This window comes from Brachyhypopomus gauderio, chromosome 2, assembly GCF_052324685.1.
Source record: "Brachyhypopomus gauderio isolate BG-103 chromosome 2, BGAUD_0.2, whole genome shotgun sequence".
In the NCBI taxonomy this organism is placed as follows: Eukaryota; Metazoa; Chordata; class Actinopteri; order Gymnotiformes; family Hypopomidae; genus Brachyhypopomus; species Brachyhypopomus gauderio.
This window is the reverse complement of record NC_135212.1, coordinates 27372146-27394944: the sequence shown is the minus strand read 5'-3', so window position 1 is coordinate 27394944 and position 22799 is coordinate 27372146. Positions and strand designations below refer to the sequence as shown.

At 41.6% G+C, this 22799-nt stretch overlaps 3 protein-coding genes across 13 annotated transcripts; 2 read left to right on the top strand and 1 right to left on the bottom strand.

Annotated features, from left to right (window-relative positions):
* The first annotated feature begins 1645 nt into the window (after positions 1-1645).
* LOC143497152 (uncharacterized) lies at positions 1646-4578 on the top strand. The gene is made up of 2 exons (XM_076992954.1): positions 1646-1802; positions 3376-4578. Exon 2 carries the CDS (start codon positions 3384-3386, stop codon positions 4149-4151), a length of 768 nt encoding a protein of 255 aa, XP_076849069.1. The 5' UTR covers positions 1646-1802; positions 3376-3383; the 3' UTR covers positions 4152-4578.
* Positions 4579-4840: 262 nt separating this feature from the next.
* terb1 (telomere repeat binding bouquet formation protein 1) lies at positions 4841-17795 on the bottom strand. 10 transcript variants are annotated; one of them, XM_076992905.1, is made up of 21 exons: positions 17769-17795; positions 16387-16433; positions 14459-14569; positions 14236-14364; positions 13942-14070; positions 11100-11160; positions 10687-10784; positions 10394-10522; positions 10105-10257; positions 9895-10026; positions 9678-9803; positions 9369-9484; positions 9010-9255; positions 8477-8784; positions 8145-8209; positions 7893-7988; positions 7507-7788; positions 7236-7277; positions 6424-6482; positions 6023-6180; positions 4841-5648 (listed from the first exon to the last, which is right to left on the bottom strand). In XM_076992905.1, exons 2-21 carry the CDS (start codon positions 16394-16396, stop codon positions 5576-5578), a joined length of 2523 nt encoding a protein of 840 aa, XP_076849020.1. In that variant the 5' UTR covers positions 16397-16433; positions 17769-17795; the 3' UTR covers positions 4841-5575. The 10 variants fall into 10 exon arrangements, with proteins under 10 accessions (XP_076849020.1, XP_076849027.1, XP_076849004.1 ...); XM_076992912.1 differs by lacking the exon at positions 17769-17795 and adding an exon at positions 17501-17598 and having other exon boundaries at positions 6115-6180; XM_076992889.1 differs by lacking the exon at positions 17769-17795 and adding an exon at positions 17501-17597 and having other exon boundaries at positions 10394-10477.
* On the top strand, positions 17618-20899 carry pdp2 (putative pyruvate dehydrogenase phosphatase isoenzyme 2). Of its 2 annotated transcripts, none has more exons than XM_076992937.1 (2): positions 17618-17759; positions 18491-20899. In XM_076992937.1, exon 2 carries the CDS (start codon positions 18536-18538, stop codon positions 20117-20119), a length of 1584 nt encoding a protein of 527 aa, XP_076849052.1. In that variant the 5' UTR covers positions 17618-17759; positions 18491-18535; the 3' UTR covers positions 20120-20899. The 2 variants fall into 2 exon arrangements, with proteins under 2 accessions (XP_076849052.1, XP_076849062.1); XM_076992947.1 differs by lacking the exon at positions 17618-17759 and adding an exon at positions 17806-18032.
* Positions 20900-22799: the final 1900 nt, after the last annotated feature.

Below are 22799 nucleotides of genomic sequence, written 5' to 3'. Positions count from 1 at the left end.
TTCCTTTTAAATCACTGTAAACGATTACATTGGTCTTCCTCTTTTTCTCCTTATCTATCTTTAATTTATTAATCTCTTAAGTATGCTGTAAAGTACACTGTGGTATGAAGTATGCAGTGTCTTGCCTTATTAACAATTAAAGATTCTGTAGCCCTAGTAATCAGTTTTCTGTCTTGACTAATGCAAATTCATTTGAAACCTTAACCCATTCATTAAAAAATAAGCCTGATGCTTGACACATCAAATACTCACTCCAGTTCAGTTACACTGACAACCCACAAATATTTGTTTATTTCTTGTACGGCTACACAATGTGTCACCATTCACAGCCAAGATTTTCCATAAAAGTAATTTTTCAGAGACAATTACTTCAAGAGATTTTAAGGATATTCTCATGTGTACTATGTGCAGCAGCCATTGTAGCACATAATAAACAAAACTTGTTGTTCATAACTACTTAATTTTTTTTACATAATTTTGTTGTATTGTTTTGAAAAAGTTTTAATTACCCATGACAAATATATGTGTAACAATGGGCTATAAACAAATCAAAACATGAACAGACACTCATGGACCCATTTGTCACTGTTTATTCACTTGAAAAAACACTTGAGCTGAAGCATCAAAACGTACATCACCTGTTCCCTTTCCTAACATGCACTCTGCACTTTCTACTAGTCATCTTAGACACAGCTAGAGAGAGAGAGAGAGAGAGAGAGAGAGAGAGAGAGAGAGAGAGAGAGAGAGAGAGAGAGAGAGAGAGAGAGAGAGAGAGAGAGTGTTTCTTTTCACAGATGTTTCCAATCATCTCTGGGTATTTACTCTTTGTGCCAAAACCTCCTACTAAAGCAGAATGGAAACAGAGTGACAGAGAGAGAGGAAGAGAGGGAGAGAGTAAGAGAAGGAGAGAGGGAGAGAGGAAGAGAGAGAGGAAGAGAAGGAGAGAGGGAGAGAGAGGGAGGAAGAGAGGGAGAGAGAAAGAGAGAGAGAGAGAGAGAGAGAGAAAGAGAGAGGAGGAGAGGGAGAGAGGGAGGAATGTGAAGAGACAAAGTATTTAGAGTGAGATCAGCCTCATGTCCCTCAATTGCTTTCGTTACATAACCACACCATACTCACTCAACCACACTCCTGCAGTATCAACATAAACACAACTGAAAGACATGTGAAACTAAACAGAGACTACAGAAGAAAATCCATCAAATGTAAACGTGGAAAGTGAGCAACAGCAGAAGCTGTTTTCATAAATGAGGATTTCTAATTCTGAAGACGTGACGCAAAGCTCTCTATCTCCACCTGGTGGACAGTGTGTCTAAATCGAAATAGCGCAGACTCTTAGGATATTTTTAAAAACCTGACACTGCCTAAATCAGTTAAATTGCTGTTTTGGATTTGACCAAAATAGACACGTGTGCAGACAAAGTGATTACATTAAGTAATTCAAATTAAAAGGCCATTTGAAGATCCCGCTCAATTTAATCGCATAACTAAACCTAATTAGTCACAGAATGAGAATACCACAATAAACAAATACCAAATGAAATCCGTCTATGGAGAGGGTTAGTCACAACAAAACAGCTACCTAGCAGATAAGTTTACAAGTGAAAAAGCAACCATTTCTCTTTCAGGATGGGTGGCGTGCTACAGTCGCATTCTTCGTCAGTACCGTAGGGAACGGGAGGGAGTGGGCGCGCGCAGCTGTCAGTTCGGGACTTTGCGTCTTGTGCTCAGTCGGTCAGTTTGCTTCACGCCGAGATCCCACTCACGTCCCAGGTCCAGCGCCTTGCCATTCACTCTTAAACAAGGTGGGTAGACGCGATTTGGTTTCACCTAAACATGTTTGACTCGCTGGTCCATTGACACTCTTGAGACTCTAATATTAAAGATGCGACAGAGACGGAGCGCGTGAAGGGGCGGAGAACAGAAGCGCTCTCTTTGTCCTCTTCTGTCTACTTCACTAATACCGGTTTAATTGAGACAACCATAGTTGGTAGAAAAAGGTTTTACAGTTTTGTGGGGACTGCTTCATATTTTGTTCTGTTAATTATATACTTACGTTAGTATATAATTGTGTATTGTACTGTAACAAACTCACATTAGCGTTGTTTCTAAACGGGGCAATGCGCTCCAGGATGGGAGAGGCGTGGTTTTGTGAAATTTAACAATATTGGATCTTCTTTGTCTTTTTTAAAGAATGCATTTCATATAATAGTCACGTACTATAAGATATAACACATTATACAAGTCTAGGCGTATTTTAAATGTAGAAAACCATTAACCGTTTTATCTTAAAAACCAACACATTATCCTAAGCATTTCACACGAATTTAAGTTTGCGCGACTTCTTAGACTTTGACTTCTGAACATTGTGTTTCCGTGCGGTAGACTTCACAGTCTGTCTTGAATAGTTTAATAGTTAACACTGTTTTCGCAACACCTTTCTGTTCTTCATGGAGATCACACAGATAAACAAGCCCCCAAACAGGCGCTCATTTTAGGTTTTCTTCTTAGCGCGTGATAGGTGACCGAAAAACACCACTAATCCCAACCATGGCAGATTTATTGTAAAATGAAATGACAGTGATGAAAAGACAGACGTCTAAAATGTGAGCTTAGTTTTGGTAGACTGTGGTTGAGCTGAGAGGAAACTATAGCTCATGATAATTAAGTAAGCTAGCCAAGTTTTTATAAAGTTTAAAAAGGTTCAAATCAGACATGGCAACTGGAGTTAAACATTTCTCACAAATAAGCACGTTTCATCAGGTTGATGATAATAGTAGTTATCTTTGATGATAGAAGTCTCTTTGTTGTCAAAATCGACACTTTAATTCTTGGGCACACACACACACACACACACACACACACACACACACACACACACACACACACACACTTTCCACTTCTGGCATGGAGAAAGCTTACGGATGTTTTGTTTCAATTTGATCAGATCCTTACTCCTGAGGACACTTCCTGTGCCCTGTGTCTTACGATGTCAGATTCATTCAAGTCCACAGCGGTGCTGGCATCAAAAACTCTTTTCATGATGCCCGATGCCCCCCCCCCCCCGTTATTTCTGGTTGACTCTTCTGTCTGGAATGCTGTGGTTTATCACTTTGCCAACGTGTCACAGTCCAGTGTTTGGTTGTAGGCTACTATTGCACCATTACCAATATACAAATACGTGCTTAAATTCTGTTTACAAAAGTTGCACTGTGTTCTGCGGCCGAGTGCTGGGTCACCATATTACTGTGCACATTCCCACACACGACACTAGGGCCTGTTTCTACTGTAAAGAAACGACTTCTCTGAACGTACAAAGAACTAAATAGTCTGACCTAAATAATCTGTGGTGTGACTGATGTCCTGCGTGTTCCACAGCAAGAAGAATGGGAGCAAAGTTGAGCCGGAGGAGGAGTGAGGGACCCGCAGGAGAGGGAGCTGTGGTGGGGGCTCCAGCGCAGGACCAGCCCGCCACACCCCAGGCTTTATCTGCTCCTGAGATCACTGAGCAGGACCTCGGGGGACCTGACGACACACAAGGGGCCAAGCCCGAAGAAGCCCCACCAACAGTGGCTGACAGCAAGCCTGTCCCTGGGGCTCTAGAGGTCATTGCTAACACCGCGGAGGAAACTGTGGCCGCCATTAGCCAACAGATCGCCAAACCAGTTGAAGATGTTCTAAACAAGAGCATAGGAGCCATGGAGGCCATGATGACAGCTGTTGGTATTAAGGATGAGGCCACGGAGCCGGCTGCTGCAGACCCAGAGCCCAAGCCTGAGACCCTGGTAGATCTTGCAGAGGAGACACCCAAAATGATTTTCTCCACCCCCAAACCTCCTGAAGATCTTGCCTACTTGCCATCTGACCTGCTCTCATCACAACCCAATCCAGAAGCACTCATCGCGACAGCTGATGATGTTGCACCTGTAGTGGTGGAGAGCGAGGAAATTCCCAGTCAGTTTGACATTCACGTACCCCCAGAGTGCAAAGAATTGCTGGCAGGCATGAACCAGGATGCAGAACCACCAGCAGAACCTCTGAACTGTGATTTTAGTGTTGAGCCCTCAACTCTAAACTCTGATCCTTTGGTTGATCTGGGGGACATTGGACAAGCGATGATCACAGCTGTCAACACCATCAATGACCTCATATAAATCCATGGACATGCTAAGACAGCAACCGCTAAAGGGACAATAGATACAAGGAGTCAGTCCAAGACAACAGACAAGATAATGTTGAAACACACCTAAAATAAATCAATCCTTTTTATTGATGTTTAAAAATGCCCTGTAAAACCAGATACCGTTTGAGCTCATAGCCATGAAGTGGGTGAACTCTACATCTAAACACCAATTCCAGCATGAACGCAAGACAATACCCACCTCGGAAACAAGTATCCTTGTAGTCATGTAAGGTCAAAGAAAACCAATAGGTTTTATAATATTAAAGGAGTGGAATAACCAGTTTTTTACTCTGTATGAATAAAGCACCCTGGAATAAATACAATAAGATCATGTTAAAGCAACGAGTGCAAGTGAGAAAATAAAGTGTAGCTGGAAGAGCTCAATGCCAAACCTCTGACATGGTCGTCTCTTTGTCACAATTACACAGGATTCATCCATTTTTGTCTAGCGATTATGTTGGTGTAGCTAGGTTATTCATCTCAGTAGTGCAAATCATTACTCAGTAGTTTTAAATTAACCCAACAATCCAGCAGGATTGTTTTTAGGAATCTTAACAATGTCAAAAACTAAACATATAGGAGTATGCGATTTGTGTTTTGCACACAGAACCCATTGCAGACATTCAGAATATGTAGTAATGAGATTTCCTGCTACTGTACTTGAATTTCTCTTAACTTTATTCACTCTCACACACACACACACACACACACACACACACACACACACACACACACACACACACACACACACACACAAAATCATATACTTGAAGGGGGAAGGGCCACATTCCTTCCAGAGAAAAAGGGTTTTCAGAGGTCACAAGGGAAATTCTGTTTTGGGGTCCAAACTCTAAGACACAGCCTTGGAAGCCTCTGTCCCATATAAATCACTCATTCCTCTATATCCAGTAAAGAATGCAAGTACTATACAAGATTTGCACAATGGCAAGTAAAGTTTACAAGAAAGATTAAGGACTGGAGCAATGAGTTATTCCCAACACCCACCTGAAATGTAAAAGAATTTGTAAAGATCATTCTTTTCTCTCTGGGAGGGTGTGTGTGGCATCAGACAGACATTCACAAAATATGCTTGTATGCTACTGAAATACAGGAAATCCCATTTGTAGGAGTCAATTGACACCACATGAACACGACCGGACTGTTTTCTCAAATGTTTTCACATGTAAAAAAAAAAAGTTAAGTACTAACAATGAAAAACCTCCTGGTATGTTCAGGTCTTCTGGAAACAAATTCAACAAACGAAACAACAAATAAGGAAACTTGCATACACGTTAAACATTTTTAAATTGGAGTCATAAGCTCTCATCACACATCTACAGTGGTCTGATGACCAACTCAAGGGTTAATGTGTAGGACACTGTGCAGAACACCAGTTTAACAAACGTTCTGGTCAGCAGAATTCGGGGTGGTACGTTCTGGTTCCTGAGCTAAGCTCAGCTTTAGCTGTCTGCAAATGAGAGAGAGAGAGAGAGAGAGAGAGAGAGAGAGAGAGAGAGAGAGGGAAAAAAGGGTTCAAGAAACAGAGCACATGGAAAAATGAACGAATGGAAGAGATAATTATACGTGTCCCTTTCTTTTCACTGAGCCAGTGGACATCAGCATGATGCTAATTCTCCACTTGTACACAGTGCTTGAACATTATTTTAAGGGACTGTCCATCAAGCTGAAAGCTACACTGGCTACAGTAAACTATTCGTTTGAATCTTATTTATCATCCATTTCATGAGTAAAAAACAGAAATATGCATTCTTGTTAAATACTTAGCTGTTCCCACAAGCTAAACAGATTTCAGATAGTAGTACGGTATAGTCACTCTCATACTTGTATTTCTTAGCCAAGTCTACATTAGTTCGTCCTGGCTGGAAGGGATAAGTCCAAAGTATGGAATTCCAGGAGTGACCAAAATGCTTCACCCCCTCAGTGAGGAAGGCTAGCTCATCTGTTGAGTAGTTCTTCCTTTCTCTGTGTCTGCCTGAAGACTGAGTAGTAACACACACACACACACACACACACACACACACACACACACACACACACACACACACACACACACACACACACACACACACACACACAACCTAACTTTCCATGCAAGCCTAGTGACCAAAGATCCAGGGTTAGATTAGAGGTTTACTTAGAAATTAATTTCTCATGACAGCTGTAACCTAACTGACCTCTAGAATGTAACCACTGCGCAAAAACAACAACAAAAAAACCCTTACATTTGGTGGGACATCTCTGTGGACGCCTTTCTGAGCTTTTCTCTTCTCAATGTTTGGGCCTAAGGAGTGGAGGAATAAAGACGGTGCAGTGAAGGTAAACAGAAGTAGCTCATTAGCATTCACCATTTGTGTGAAGCACCAGGGACGTGTTACAGCAGGTTTAATGCAGTGCAGACATGGCTTGATCCTTAAAATAACACTTCAAATTGAGAAAACACAGTGCACAGCCACACTGTACCCAGCAGAATACACATGTGGGGATCAGCATCGCTCTACGCAATACATCTAGCTTTATATTAATCTTATTATAACCCACTGGAAGCAAAGAGACGTGTCCACAAAGTGAGTGTGTGACTGGTTTTATGAAGTCAAATGCCTCACCACTTTTTATGCTCTAATGACTGTGGTCTATATTGTTTTGCAGACTGTCGCCATAGTAAATGCAAACAGAGATCAGATCCTACTGGGACATATTTAACTTCATCAGTCCTACACACCCTTTGGCCTGTTACACGCACGCACGCACGCGTACGCGTGCGCGCACACACACACACACACACACACACACACACACACACACACACACACACACACACACACACACACACACACACACACACACACACACACACACACACACACACTTTCTCCATGCTTGTGTGTCTCTCCGCCCATAAGGGGATATTATATAATTGGTTATAGTTTTGTTTGTAAAATGCTCTCTATCCCCAAAGTTACACAGAACTACATAAATATGTACATCGCCATCGATAAAAATGGACAATAATGAGGAAAAATGCACCTTCTCTTACCGTTTGTTTCGTATGGTCTCTTCAGTGGGGTGAGACTTATGACTGGACAGAAAGAGCGAAAAGAAACTTTAAGGTAGAAAGTAAAAAATGACTGAAAGAATAAAACATTTGGAGTAAAGCAGTAACAGAGCAGATGGAGGTTCAGATTCAGGTTCAGATGTTTCAGATTACATCTGAAACAAATTACGTTCTGGAAAAGAGTCAAAACAATCCCCTTCGATCAAATGAAGTGCAGCAATGGTGTGATGTACAGTACAAGCAGGCCTCTTACATCTCATAGAGCACGACTGGTTGGGTTCCTCTGCGTTCCCCTCCGCTCCAGTCTTCACCATACAGTCGGAGAGTTTGACCCCGGTCACAGAAGGTCGCGCGACAGCGTCCACCCCGCGGGAGGCGCAACCTCGCACAGACGCGACGGTGCTGCCGCGCTGCCTCCACTTCAGACGGCCCTCGGCCACCTGCAGCGCCTCGTGCACCTCGCACAGGCCAGGGCAGCGACGGAGCATCACGCCCAGCGAACGGCTGTCCACCTCCTCCAGCCCGCACACGCAGCCTGGGCCACGCAGCCCGTGGAGGAATCGGAGTACAACACCGTTTAGCCATGGTTGCTGTTTATTAAGGGTTTAATCAGAATTAGGTGGAGGGAGCTAGTGCCACCTGCACAGCGGGGCTGGCTGGACACGGAGGCAGCCGGAGTGATGAGGATTCTCTCGATCTCACGATCCAACAGCTCCGAGCACAGGGACATCTCATCTGAGCAGAAAGCATCAATGAGCCTCAGAGCACAGTCTCACCACTACCACCCTCTTACTGTCACTGCGCAAAACATCTTTAAGTGATCTGTGCATGTGTGCTACTGTTTTCTCTCTTGGTGTTCTTAGCCCTGGTGTTGTATGGAGTGGTGTGTACCCTCGGAGAGAGCCTGACGCTGCTGCCGTCTCTTCATGGGAGCAGGATGTTTGAAAATATGTGGGCTGCAACCCAACAAAAACACAACACAGAAAAATGTCACAGCAGTGACAAGGCAAGCTCCACCGACTCAGAGTTACACAAGCGTGAACTGTAGAAGGCCAATTCGCTACTCCACAATTAACGAGCTGTTTACTGACCTTTAACCTGAAAGTTTGCCGTTAACTGCTGGACTGGAGCGCTTTTGTAATTTTGTCTTTGGGCACCAGTTTTTGATGCAGTAACTGTTCATTGCTAAAGGAGGCTGCTTCAATGTTATTTAAGGCTCTTACCTATGCAAGTTTGTGTCACAGTCTTGGTAAGTATTTGGGGCTCGATCTGGGTTTCCATTATTCCAATCATTAGTGCCTGTGCTTCTGCTGAAGTGGGCTTTCATCTTCACTGTCTCTTCTCCTCTTTCATCTCTTTGCATTTTCCTCTTTTTCATCTCTTCCTCTCTCATCATTTTGAGGTCAGTGTTGTTTTGGGATTCTACTCTCCCTGTGCCAGTCTCGCTCCACTGGCGCTGCCCCCCACCTCTTTTGTCAGGGTTCAATGACATGTCAAAGTCTCTAAAAATCTGTCTCTGAACCCGCTGTCTCTAAACACAGACACACACACAAAATAAATAAACAATGTACAAAAGGACAGTAGGCCTCAGTGCTGACCCTCAGTGCTATTTAAAGACATATGGCATATGAGTTACTTTGTAAATGAAGTCTGGGTTTTAAATAGACTTTAACCCCTTAATGGCTGATTAATGCTTGAAAGTGAACTGATTTTAAGCTTGACAAACTAATTTTTTAATTAAAATACAGTTTTTCACCATTGGCTCTGCTGGTTGGTTTTGCATTCGCAGGGATGTGAGTGGCTGAGCTGGAGGTTGTGAAGGAGTTGTGTGCAGAATGTTCTCTCTGTCCGACTCCTCCTCATATACCCGGTTTTGACCCTTCACCTTTCGCACCACCAAGCCCTCCCACAATTCCTTTCTGGATTCCACAGACCTCAACGGAACTGGCTGTGGGCGCCAATCAGGGAAATTTTCTGCATCCTTTACTAACTTCTCCCCCATCTGAGAAATATATACACACACACATACACAAACACGCACAGCCACATTCTCTAAAAGTTATACAGAACATCAAACATAGTCAGTGTCATGAGATTCCACAAAGCGACACAGACCAGCTGTCGTTTTTCCAGGCCCTGAATCATCTGTAATATTTCATGTGCTGATTGCCAGTGTCTCTGCAGGTCACAGTCCTTATCCTGATGTAATACATCTCTGCCCAGTGACCCCGCTGGAGAGAAGCAGATATATAGCACCTGATTATTTACTACAGGCTCTGTTGCAAGAATACTTGACTGAAAACAAGCCAAACTTATCAATAAAGCTCAGAGAGGTCAACATGCTAGTGTTTAATAAACAACAAATCAACAGAGGGGACCCCCAAAGACAACAAAGTAATACTTTAATAAGTGTGTATAACTCACTGATATTTTTACAGGTTTGTAACACAAATGTGACCGACTTTCGAACCTCCTCATCACTTGTTTCAGTTAGCAGTGAGATCATCAAAGACAATCCGCCACTCAGCAACAACTGAGACTGATGCTCCACTGGAGAGGCAAAGACCAAAATTAAAAACGTTTGCCGTTTCTTCACAAATCTCACAACGATGAACACACAAATCTATGGCCACACACTCACCACATGCACTGGTGCAGTACCCGAGTGTCATTACCACCACTAGCTGGTCTTGTGGACTGAGATTAGGCACAGACAGCAGAAGCAGAAGGTCTGGAACCAGCCGCAGCTTAGAAAGAACAGCTGCTAACGCATCTGAGAAAATGAAAATAAATCTGCTCTTTAAGTGTGCTTGCATGTCCCTTCGACCCCCTGTGTGTGCACATGTGTTACCATTGTCTGCGATGCAGGCAGCCAGCGTTCTGGTTATCATAGTAGCAAGCTTGCAGGCCAAAGTGTTGTCTTTGCAGTGAGGGACAACTCGGGCCAAAGTCTCTGAGAGCGTGGCCAGTCCTCCAAGTGATGCAAAACACTCTTGAGCACACTCTGAAGTATGAACACATACAAAGGGACTTTAGCATCATGTTTCATGTGTGGCCAATTGACCAACATCAGAAACAATCAGTGCAGAGGACACTGAGTGCATTATGACTGACTTGTGTCCAACATACAGGGTACTCACCGTTATTGGCCACAGCCATACCAATGAAAGAGCAAATGGGTTGTGCCAGCTCCTGTCTGGACACAGATACCTGCACCAGCCACACTTTCACCAAGGAGAACATGCGCATGCATGCACGCTGGTTCTCATCTTGCACAGACACACACCAAGCAGGAAAGCAAAGGTGCCAATGTGTTTGTTCTGCACCGTTTGTGTGTGTAAGCCTATGTTTTGTGCCTCTAAGCAGGCCTACTGCATGTATTAGGTTCTGTTACATCAGTAACCATGACACAGGACACTGTATGTGTTTATACCGTTCCGGGGGTTGTTGACACAGCCACAGAGAGCACTAGACACTGATGCCCACAGCTGCAATAGCTCATCAGGTCCTCCAGAATCCGGAAAACCATCACTGGCAACACATACAGACAACAGACGTACCAATAATTGTGTGTGCGCGCGAGTGAGTCTATAACCCAAGATCACATACACAGATTTCCTTTATTTGTTAAATAGAATTGATTACAATATAAACAGCAATAGTTTACAGCATTATCTCACATCCATTAAAATACTGGAATGTAAGGCCAATTGTTTATGTTTGATTGTTTAAATTCTATTGCCAAAGTTCAATTTAAGTCATCATACAAAAATGTATACATTTTCACTTTTACCTAATAGACTTGGAATTATAGCATCAAACTAAAATATATAAATATATAAATACCTGAACAAATTGAGCAGAATTTCAATGCATCCCGTAGCCTGAGCAAGGCTCTGTCCCAGTCCTAAAACACAAAAGTAAACAAATTTCATGTCTATCAAGTCTGCTAGAATTATCAGCATTAATTGGGAGACGGAGCCAGTGGGAACTACAGAAGAACCCCGGAAGTTGATGGTAATCCATTCCGGAAATTGCGTCAACAACTGATGTGGTCGAGTTCCGAATCGAATTTCCCCATAAGAAATAACTGAAAACCGATTAATTGGTTCTCGACCATCAAATATATTTTTTTTACGATAAATTTCCATATTTCCTTAGAAAAATTATCAACAATTACACTCCTAGGTAAGTAATGGGGTGGGAATCATTTACTATCTCACGATTCAATTCCGATTTTGGAGTCCACGATTCGATTCAAAATCGATTTTCGATTCAAAACCGATTTATAAAAATTTCTGCTTCAGTCTATAAAATCTGCATGATCTACTACAGTCTGCTTTGCAAGCCAGAATGACAAATACAGAAAATAAAATGTCTTTCACATTTAATAAACAAAAATAAAGTGCTTTGGTAAAATAAAATGCCTTTTGTGTTACCAAAATTCTTGATCTTCATTTTGAAAGCCTTGCACACAAACTACATTGTGTCAAGTTTGGTCTTCCCCGCCATTCGGTAAAAAACAAAATGAACCCATATTTTTGCCTTAGACAAAGACGGGACAGGTTGAATATCTCTTTCCTCCGTTTGTTTTAAAACTTTTCCACGCATGCATGTGTCCCTGAACCTGCTGTGTAAATAAAATCTCGTGTAATTTTGTAATTATGTAACGCGAGACTTCACAACGACTTAGAATCAATTTTGGGACATTTAAAATTCTATTCTGAATCATAGTAAATGAGAATCGATTTTTGATATGTGAATCGATTTTCTGGCACACCTCTAGTAAGTAATACTGTATAAAGCTAATGTTGTAACAAAATAATCTAACATATCCAATGAATTCCAATGCCAAGTCCGTCACACAAATGCGTTTTTCATACTTCTCTATGATCGCCTTTTTGTGCTTGGAGCACAGCCTCAAAATGGTTTAAAACCTATTGAACAACAAGGCCAAGTAACGCCAACTAGCGGCATGTGACCAAAACACTAACTGTATTTTGTTTACAAATGTCATCCAAGTCGGTCGGATTCCAAAGTTTTGTTCAAGCTCCGAGACAGAATTCTCTCGAAATTTTGCATTGAAGTCCGAATATGTCGAGTACCAAGGCGGTCGCGTTCCGAGATTTGCAATCACTGGAATGTCAGATCCAGTATAGGGTTGCACGATATGGACTAGAATTGCGATGTGCGATAACATTGTTGGATATCCCGATATCGATGTGAACCACGATAAATTAAGATTAAAATACAGAAATGTAGTGTCTCTCTGAACAGCAGCACGTTAATTTGTTTTGTTTTTTACTGTGTAATGAATCCAGAATAATTCCAAATATTTTGCAGGTTTATTCAACAATAGATTAAATCTAGGTTTATACTTTCACGAGTGAGCGACTCCGCACACCTCGTTAACCTCCGCGAACGGCGGAAGCGTTTAATCTTGCCGTGTCACATTCTTTGCAGTGTTGTCCGAAACGATATGTAGGCCTAGTAGTATAAAAAACACCCCTCAAATACAGGGGAATGAACTTTTACCTGACCAATTTTAATGTTGCTTTGTGTTTCAGGTTTGAAAAGTGCTGGAATTTAGGCTAAAGTACTTGAAAATGCTTGAAATTGTAACTACTTCGTTTCACAACAAATATCTGTCTGACTGAACAATTCTCTTGTATTACGTTAACAAATATGAGCCTCTTGTAATTCCAGGACGAAACATGAGAGAACGTGAAGACGTTAAGATTGGGCGTTTTGAAAATAAATATCCATTAAATAATGTGATAAAAAAGCGAATTATTTCGAATCATTTAGAGTATATGTATAAATATTTAATTCAATTAAGTTTAACATGCTGGGAATTATTGAAATGGACCTTGGAAGTGACGTACAAGTGCTTGAATTCCACCTTGTATAGGTGTATGAACCCTGCAAACATGACTGTTCTCATTGCGCTGAGACGCGGCGCGCGCGAACTTACAAAATTCGAGAGGTGCACGACCTCATGAATCGACAGCGTGCGAGGCCATTGCACACGGGCGAAGCCACCGCGATTACGTTATTTTCGCCTCCCGGACCCTCGCGCCGCATCAAGTGTAAACCAGGCTTAAACCAAATCGCGTGTCTGATGAGCGTGTTCACCTCACTCCAGGGTTGCCAGGTCCTACAAAAATTTTCCGCACGAAATCTGCGAGTGTGAAATGGAGACAAATTATGTATTATATCGCGATCGATTCTTAGTGTTGACTTGTAACTTCCGCAGTAGCCCAACTCAAAAGTAGCCCAAAAAACCGCACCCCGCGGCCCCAGGATTTTTACCCGCAGCTGGATTTTCAAACAAGCCCAATTTGGCGTGAAAACCGCGAACCTGGCAACTCTGCCTCTTGCCTACTTACGTCACGTGATCATAGTCTGCAGCGCGAATAGCTCCCTCTATTGCTGGACGAGGATAATGCAATTTGAGTTTGCTGTTATTCAAGGAGTTATCGTGGCTCTTTCGATGTGTTTATCGTGAAACTTCACATCGCGATAACGATAAAAATACGATTAATCGTGCAGCCCTAATCCAGTAGCTCTCAAAAAAATCCATCTATGGACAATTCGTTTCCATCCGGTCTGATTACAAGATCAGTGGCTACTTGAAATACCCACCTTCGTGTGACTGGGTATGATTAAAAATGGAAGTGAATCTTACTGTTGTTGGAAACCAAGACAGACAGCATATACACCGCCACCCTTTTCCTTGTAAGGGAGACTCCATGTTTTAGGCATTCCATCAGGTCACGGAATATCTCTTCCCTGCAGAGGGTCTGTTTACAGCTCTCTAAAAAAGGGGAGGTAATCACCTTTCAGCATTGTAATCTCAGCTACAATTCTTGACCTAATCTGTTACTCAAAACAGATTATGTTACATATACAAAACTGAACAGAATCTTCCTTTCTTTAAAATGCAGAATGAGTGGTTGAAAGAACCTGAATGAACACATACCATTAGATTCAGCAAAGGAGCCAAGTGCAAAAAGAGCAGTTTCTTTGACCTCAGAGTAATGGCTGGACCTGAAGAGCTTACAGATAAATGTGACACCTCCAATCTCTTTGAAGAACTCGACATTCTGACCTGTGAAACATAGAATATATAAAATAGTACAAATATAGGCTTTCTGTCCAAAATTATATAATTGGACATTTTGTGTGACTGCTTTGAAACTGACCATTCTGTTGACAGATTGATACGATGGTAAGTAGAGCTTGCTTCTGAGAGTCTGGACATTTCATCTGGTACTTGAGACACTCAAGTAATAGACAGAGATCAGTCTTGATGGCTAAAAATGTTGATTAGATAATAATATTCAATGCATTTATATACAAAATAATACATGTATTAAATTAACTGCATATGCTTGGTGAAAAAAGTTATGCTTTCATATACTGTAATCATTTCTCATCACTGTTCTGTGATTTTTACGTATTTATCCCCTACCGTGCCATAATCAGTGTTGCCAACTTAGCGACTTTAAAACACACATATGCTCCTCTGTTCATTGCAGATCCACTTTTGAAATAATAATGTTGCAGTAGGCAAATTGCCCTAATTTGCACTGGTGGTAGTTGTTGTTTTTTTTATTTTTTTACATTTATTATTTATATTTAAAAGTTGTTCTCTGCACTACGTTATGTAAAATAGTTTTAAAATATTTTTTGTGCAACACCTTTATATTTATTGCTTGTTATATGGTAATATTTAAGTCATTTGCTTTTTATTTGTTTCTTTAATAGTGACACAATCAACCCGATGATTGATGATGCAGGGGGCACCAACCAAAATCTCGCCTAGGGCACATTGGTCAGGGCCGGCTCTGATTTGTAGTTCTAACATATTTAGGGTGTTTTTTTCTCATTTTTTATCTCTCCCAACGTTATTCTTTTACAGCTTTAGCGACTTCTAGCGACTTTCCTTACTGAGGAGTTGGCAACAGTGGCCATAATATGTCCACAAGAGTGTACAGGGTTCATACACTTTTTTGACAATCAATTTCCATGACTTTTCCATGACTTTTCCATGACTTTGAGGCAAATTTTAATGACTATACATTCTCTAAACATATGTGTAGACATGAAAAATAAGAAAAAATCCAGGCCAAAATTCCACAGTATATCATAAATTAATGACAAGCCACGTGGTTTAATTAAAAAAATAAACATTTACCGTATTTTCAATATCAATATAAACCGGAGTTACGACCTACTTTTTTTTTTATTTCGCGCGTGCACGGAGGAGCAGTGGCAGCACAGTGGAGTGTTGTGGAGTGTTGTGTACGATAAGCTGAGGCAGCACAGGCTCCACTGCAGCCCATCTCGGCAACACGATCGCTCTTTCTCGCGTTGTACGCACGAGGACATCGTTAGTTTTTTTCTATACTGTGTTTACGATCAAAACGTATCTAAATCTTTTCAGTCTCTAACTCCATCGTTAACCGTGCACATTTTGCACGCCCCGTGTCCTTGTCTTTCACAAGCCATAGCTTGTATTTGTCCAACTGAAGCAGTCATTGTTTAATCGGCATTTACCAGCATTACGCTGATTTACATCAAAGTACAATCTACAGCTCCGCTTGGAGTCCGACGCTAACGCAGTGAACTAATGTGTGAAGTTACGTTAGCGGTCCGCACAATGAAAAACATTGTGCAAAATATGTGCAACATACATTTATTGTGTCAAGCAAATTTCCATGACTTTTCCAAAACATTTGAGTATTTTTTATTTTTCCAAAACTTATCCAGGCCTGGAAATTGCTATTTTCAAATTCCATAACTTTTCCAGGTTTTTCATGACCGTACGAACCCTGAGTGTAGCACAGCCAAAAAAGTCACAACTCAGTAATGTATATTTTAAAAACCCACATTAAAAAAGAGAAATTTTCCATAAAGTTATACAAATATTTAAAGGCTTTCTGGTTTTAACCTTTTAACTTTAAAACATGTACAATAGTCTGGTCTTTCAGAGACCAATTCATTGTTACTCTACTGACGTCCTTTAAGGAAATAAAATAACCTAATACGTATACTATATCCGACATGACTCCTGTATAAATGATGAAACTACAGTCGAATGCAACACACTCCTGAGTAACTGACTTACCATTTAACATTTGCAATTGGGGTGGTTTGTATTTTCCTGTCCTGTAGCTACAGATGGTGAGAACAGAAACAGGTTAACGCTACAATTATGAGAAACAACGGAACCAGCAGCTCCACTGTCCCCATTTGTCTCACCAACACATAGACTACATTACTGTAAACCTGGGCTGCTGTTCTTTAATGTTCGTATTAGGGCAGCTACATTAAACACTTGACACTGCTAAGTAACCCAAATAGTACATTCAAGAACAGTAACAAACTGACGCCTTCAACATTGTTTCAAACACATTTTGACTGCTAACTATCCAGATAACCAGCTAGCAAGTACCTGCTTAGCCAACATTAGGTGCGTTTTACCACACAAAGTGTTGTGTTTTAAATAACGTCACTCATGTTATTAAACCAAATCTAACTTGGGATCACACGTCCCTTAAGACTCCTCAATTTAACCACAGCAAGCTAACGTTTAACTAGCGCTGTAAGCTAACATGGCTAACTAGCTAACACTAGCGACCTAGTCAGCGGGAGAGGTACCCAGTCGCGGGCTAATGTAAAAATCAAATTCAAAACTCATTGGCGTTTTGATAGCGGTAACGATGTAGGTCCACTAATCTAAGATCAAATATCGGTCCTAATCGAGTAGACGTCGACAGCAGGCTAATAGATACAGCTGTAAATTAACTGAACCACTAACTCGCTGAACGGTCGGGATTCCCGCCATTCGCGCGTTACCTCAGACATATTCGACGGTTAGTTTGACATAAAAATTGGCCGTAAAGCAGATTAACGACTTCTCTGGCTGTATACAGTACCTTAACTCGCCCTTAAACAGTTTAAAACTTTTAATACAACGAAACATGCAATTAAACATCAGAACCATCAGATGCAATTAACCCTACTTCATAATAAATTTGTTAAAATGTTTTCAGGTATTGCGTCGTCTTTTATCAGCACACAGCCGTCAGAAATCACACCTACAAACACTTGCTTGTATTATTATAACGATTATATTATTGTGTTATTTTTTATAAACTGTCCGTTCTTGTGTCGGTATGTATTATGACGGTACGGTGGACCACATATTGTGAAGACAGCCGTCGGAAATGGTGACCTACGGTGACTGCACACAAAAACGGTTTAATGCCGTTAACCAAACCGCTACAAGAGTAATCATGAGTATAACCATGAGTAAACGGCATCATTTGATCATCAAATATCAAATAGCCAATTTAATGTTTTAATTTCTCAACGTAGCCGTGAGACTACATTTCCCGGTGTGCATTTAACACAAAACTGCGCATGCTCACACGGACAAAACCCACAACTGCGAGAGACGCACGCCGGATCCGGTGCAGCTGACTTTTATGCAGACAGGTGCTTTACCTTTTCTGTTTAATGATACTTGTTTCATTTTAGACCGTACTGTTTAAAATTGACCAATGGCGATTTGAAGAACAACAATTCCAGAATATTTGTTCGATATTACTGAAGACATATTAGTTCTATGGTCAGTTAATGTCTGCGCAGCAAGGCTAGCTAAGGTAGAGTTAGCTAACTTAGCTTGATAATAATTAGCCATAGTAGGCGGATAGAGAGCTGCATATTATACAGAATAGTTCATTAAATCATTGTGGGAAAAGCTCATAGGTAGGTCTAACTTTTGCACTAGACAGCTAGCTATAAACCAGTTTAAGCCCCAGGATTCTGTAAGAAGTTTTAAGTTTACACTTTTACTAATAGTTAGAACACATCAACTTTATTAATTGACCCAGATTTCAATATCGTTGTGAATTAAATTAAACAAGTTCTGTTTCATATAGGAACAGTCAGTGATATAATGATGCATTTAGTAACCCTTGTACTCAGAATATTTACATCAACTTTATAACACCACATTTCTTAATGACATTTTATCATAATCAAGTTTGTGTTTAGTGCCTTCTAGTGCTTTTCAGTGAGATTTATTTGTGCTTCTAGTGCTTTTCAGTGACATTTATTTGTTGTTAGCAACTACTGTTTCGGTGTACGTTGTTTTAAGGTAGCTAGGTGTAAACTCTAGCTTGCGTGATTAATGGTTTTTGTGTTTCTTTGTGTCATTTTTCCAGATGTGGGAGTGCTAGTTCAGTCAGTTGGACATATAGGCAGTTAACATGTGCACAAGACTGCTGTGCCATGTTGGCCGTCTGCACCTTCCTGTCCGTTCCTTGACCTGCTGGTCTGCTCTTTCTTCCACGTCCCGTCGTTCTAACACCTCACTCTTCCAGGCCCAGACCTACTCATCTCGTGGTAGGAGGTCAGACAGTGAGCCAAGTCAAAGCAGAGAACATGCACTCTCTTCGCCTGGTCGCACAGTGGACTTTCAGCTGTCCAGACTGCAGATCAATTCAGTGCTGCGAGCTAACGAACAGTCGGTACGTATTCCAGAATTCGACAGGCGTGGCGGCCTCAGCCCTGTACTGAAGTTCGAGAGCAATCAGCTTGCAGCCAATTCTCCGCTCGAGGACAGACGCAGCAGTGTCACATGCCTTCAGACTCGGGGCATGTTGTTTGGTGTTTTTGATGGCCATGGCGGCCACGCATGTGCTCAGGCTGTTAGCGAGCGGCTGCCTTATTATGTCGCTGTGGCTATGATGCCAGAGCCCAGCCTGGAGGACCTCGAGGCAGCCATGGAGAGGAGGCGGCCTGTACCACCAATTCTTCAGTGGTACAAGCACCACAACGACTTCAACTACCGCGAGTCCGCTGCTCTCTATCTCGATCACCTGCGTGTTTACTGGCAGGAGCTCCTTGCGAGCGAAGAACACGGTAACGGAATGAGCCCCGGTGAAGCCCTTTGTTATGCTTTCCAGCGCCTGGACACGGACCTCTCCTTGGAGGCGCAGGTCCCGATGGCCAGTGATCTCATGCGCAACGCGGCCGTCCAGGCTGCCTTCGCGGGTTGCACGGCCTGCCTCGCTCACGTGGGGCCAGATGGCGTGTTTGTGGCGAACGCCGGCGATTGCAGAGCAGTGCTGGGCGTGCGAGAGGGCGAAGGCAGCTGGAGCGCTCTGCCCCTCTCCCGGGACCACAACGCAGCCAACCGGGTCGAAGTGGAACGGGTCCGATCACAGCACCCGGCGAGCGAGCACCAGGCGCTGTTCGCGGACGAGCGGCTGCTGGGGGTGCTGATGCCGCTGCGCGCGTTCGGGGACGTCCGCTTCAAGTGGAGCCGTGAACTGCAGCAGAGCGTGCTGGAGAACGGCGGCTGCGACCTGGAGGCACTCCAACTCTATCAGTACTCGCCGCCCAACTACCTCACCCCGCCTTATCTCGAGGCCACTCCAGAGGTCACCTACCACCGTCTGCGGCCGCAGGACCACTTCATGATCCTGGCCTCAGACGGCCTGTGGGACGAGATGGACAACGAGGAGGCCGTCCGGCTGGTGGCGGAACACTTGACGGGCGTTCACCTGCAGGCACCTCTCTCGGCCAGCCAGCAGCAGCTCAGCCTGGGTCAGATGCACCAGCTGTTGTTGCGTAGACAAGCACGCGCGACACCCGCCCTCGATTTGAACTCTGCTACACACCTGATTCGCCATAGTCTCGGGATCAACGAGTACGGAGAGATGGACCAAGAGAGGCTGGCTGCCATGTTGGCCCTACCAGATGACTTGGCACGCATGTATCGGGATGACATCACTGTCATTGTGGTTTATTTTAATTCAAGTCTAAACAAAACATCTTGCAATAATTGACAACAGATCTGTACAATAATTACTGGGGGTCATGTCAGGTTATTCACTTAATGCACAGACACTTTCAGACACAGCTTTAAAATGCTTTCAGTAATATGTTGGGATAGTCCTAATAGCTAAGTATTTACTGATAGCTTATATTCAGTGTTCACTAATGCAAATCTATAATTTTCATTTGGAACATTAGGTTCTGTTTCATCCCAGCTAAATCATCATACAAGGCATATGGTACATGGCATGTGTCTGTTGGAGCCAATTACTATTGATTTTTATTCCGTTTGAAATGTCCAAATGAGATTTGCTCTGAAGAGCAGTTGTCATTTTAAAATCATGTTCTTTCTCTGTAATGGTCTATAAAAATATGTAATATACATGAGAGGATATCTTGTATACATTATGTATTTTTTGTTAACCATTACGTAGCCTGAATTACTATATTTTATTTCCATGGTCTTTATTACCATGATGTACACCTTTCACTTTCTACTCTTTTTTTTAAGCTTACTGTGTAAAATAGTGCATCAGTCTGGTGATGATAAAGCATTAATCCAATGGTACATTGTTCATTATGGTAAAATTCAGAGGTTCATAAAAGTTAAACTTATGTTGATGCACTTATTGCATAATTTAAAACCTACAACTTGTATAATATGCTGTTTAATATAAAATAATATATTTTTTCTAATTACTGTTTATTTTTTATTAATTTGTATGACAGAAGTTCCATGTTTTTATTTTTAGTTAATTGGTCATAATAAAATACATGACGCACAAATACTGTAGGCCTATTTTCAGTGATTTATTTATTGATAATATATTTAGTTTAGTTTAATTTAACTTCCCTCTGTTCATATTTACCTGTAGTTTTTAAATTATAGCCATCCTACAAACATGGCCTTTTTGGTTATAAAAATAAAAACTTTTTGTGAGCTAGTTTTTAATGTGCTTTTGGGGGAGATTGGGATTGGGCTGCTTACTATCTTACTATTGTTTACTATATACTACTATCTAAAATACTTTTTAGATGTCTGAGCAGATGGAGGTGAAACATTTTGTAAGTCAGCTGAGGTAGAATGCAGAGAGCCCCTGACTAAGTCAGGTGTGCGATAGCCCCCCATCAGTAGTTACAATTTCAAACATTTTCAAGTATTTAGCCTAAATTCCAGCACTTTTCAAATCTGAAACACAAAGCAACATTAAAATTGGTCAGGTAAATGTTCCTTCCATTGTTTTTGAGGGGTGTTTCTTTATACTAACACACATCGTTTCGGAGAACACTACACAGAATGTGAAGCGGCAAGTATAAACGCCTCTATGGCAGGCCGTTTTAACATATAATGGGCTTCGTCTGATTATCTGTAATTACATTCTGGATATCTAAATATTAGTTTTGACTAGTAACAATTACAATTTGACTCCGGAATAACAATTCAAGATATCTACATTTGCATTCTACCTAGTAAGAAGAACAATTCAAGATATCTGCAATTTCAATTTGACGGATCAAAACGGCTTTTAAGATATCTAAAATGACGTCACTGGATTCGTCATTTTATGAGTCACACATCCGTAATTCTTATTCAAGATATCTCTAACGTAATTATGACTAGTCAAAATGACATTTTTAGATATCTGAATTAAAGAAGTGCGTGCATTATGCCCCTTTTGCAATGTCGCTGAGTCGTCGAAACTGCTGCCTGCGGAATTTTGGGTGGCTAAAATGGCGTTAGCTGTTCTTGAAAAGAATCATTTCAGTGCGCTTTCTGTGTGCTTAACTACTCAATATGCCGTGTTTCCAGATAGATTTGAGGTATTAAATGATGTTGGATCAGGCTAAAATCAGGTTCCTCTTAGAGTGACCTGTTCTTCATGATGCATTTGTTATTTCTCTGGCCCACCATCAATAGCCTAAGGGCTTCAATAAGCCTCTGAAACTGCCCCTTTAAATCCGTTAACCTATGCCCACTGCTCAATATGCCATGTTGTGTGCTGGTATTTCTTCCTCCGATTAATTTGTGTTCTAGAACAGCATTTCTGTGTTTTTAGTTTTCAAATCTAAGAATATGTTTCCTTACGTTGGAAATGCTGGCGAATTCAATCATCATGTACAAATCGGGTACAATTGGAACAACTTGAAATAGAAACCATTTACAAAAGGAATGCTTTCATTAAATTTTTATTTTTTTTCTACATTCACAAAATCAGTATGGGAAACAATAACCTCTTAAATGTTTGCTCCTACGCTCGTTTGTTTAATCTATTGCTTTTAAACAAAGCGGGCTGCAAACACGCATCGTGAACACACCCTTTTTGAATAAGGAACCACTTCAGCCGCCGAATAAGTAACCAAACGAATCTCAAACTGCGAATAAGTAACCAACTTCAGCCTCGTGAAAAATGGCACAATCTTGAAAGATCTCAACAGTATGGATTATGCGGCACTAAAAATCGTAGTAAGAATGCGAGTTCGACTGTCCTGACATCGCGTACAGACCACTGATTAGCTAGGGTGACCAGATGTCCTCTTTTTCCCGGACATGTCCTACTTTTGAGACCTAAAAAATGTCCGGGGGGAATTTCAAAATCGTCCGGGATTTTGTTCGACTTCCTCAAACATAATACATTTACAGTGCATTGTGATTAGAATTGCCACTCCGTTCCATTCCACTTAATTCCAGGT

Excerpts from the sequence above, each read along its gene's own strand:
- LOC143497152 (XM_076992954.1), top strand. The coding sequence starts at position 3,384 with ATGGGAGCAAAGTTGAGCCGGAGGAGGAGTGAGGGACCCGCAGGAGAG.
- terb1 (XM_076992884.1), bottom strand. The coding sequence starts at position 17,571 with ATGGTTATACTCATGATTACTCTTGTAGCGGTTTGGTTAACGGCATTA. Across the intron at positions 9,804-9,894 it reads GTACTGCACCAGTGCATGTG|TGGAGCATCAGTCTCAGTTG; the intron begins GTGAGTGTGTGG and ends TTGCCTCTCCAG. Across the intron at positions 9,485-9,677 it reads ACAAACCTGTAAAAATATCA|CGGGGTCACTGGGCAGAGAT; the intron begins GTGAGTTATACA and ends GCTTCTCTCCAG.
- pdp2 (XM_076992937.1), top strand. The coding sequence starts at position 18,536 with ATGTGCACAAGACTGCTGTGCCATGTTGGCCGTCTGCACCTTCCTGTC.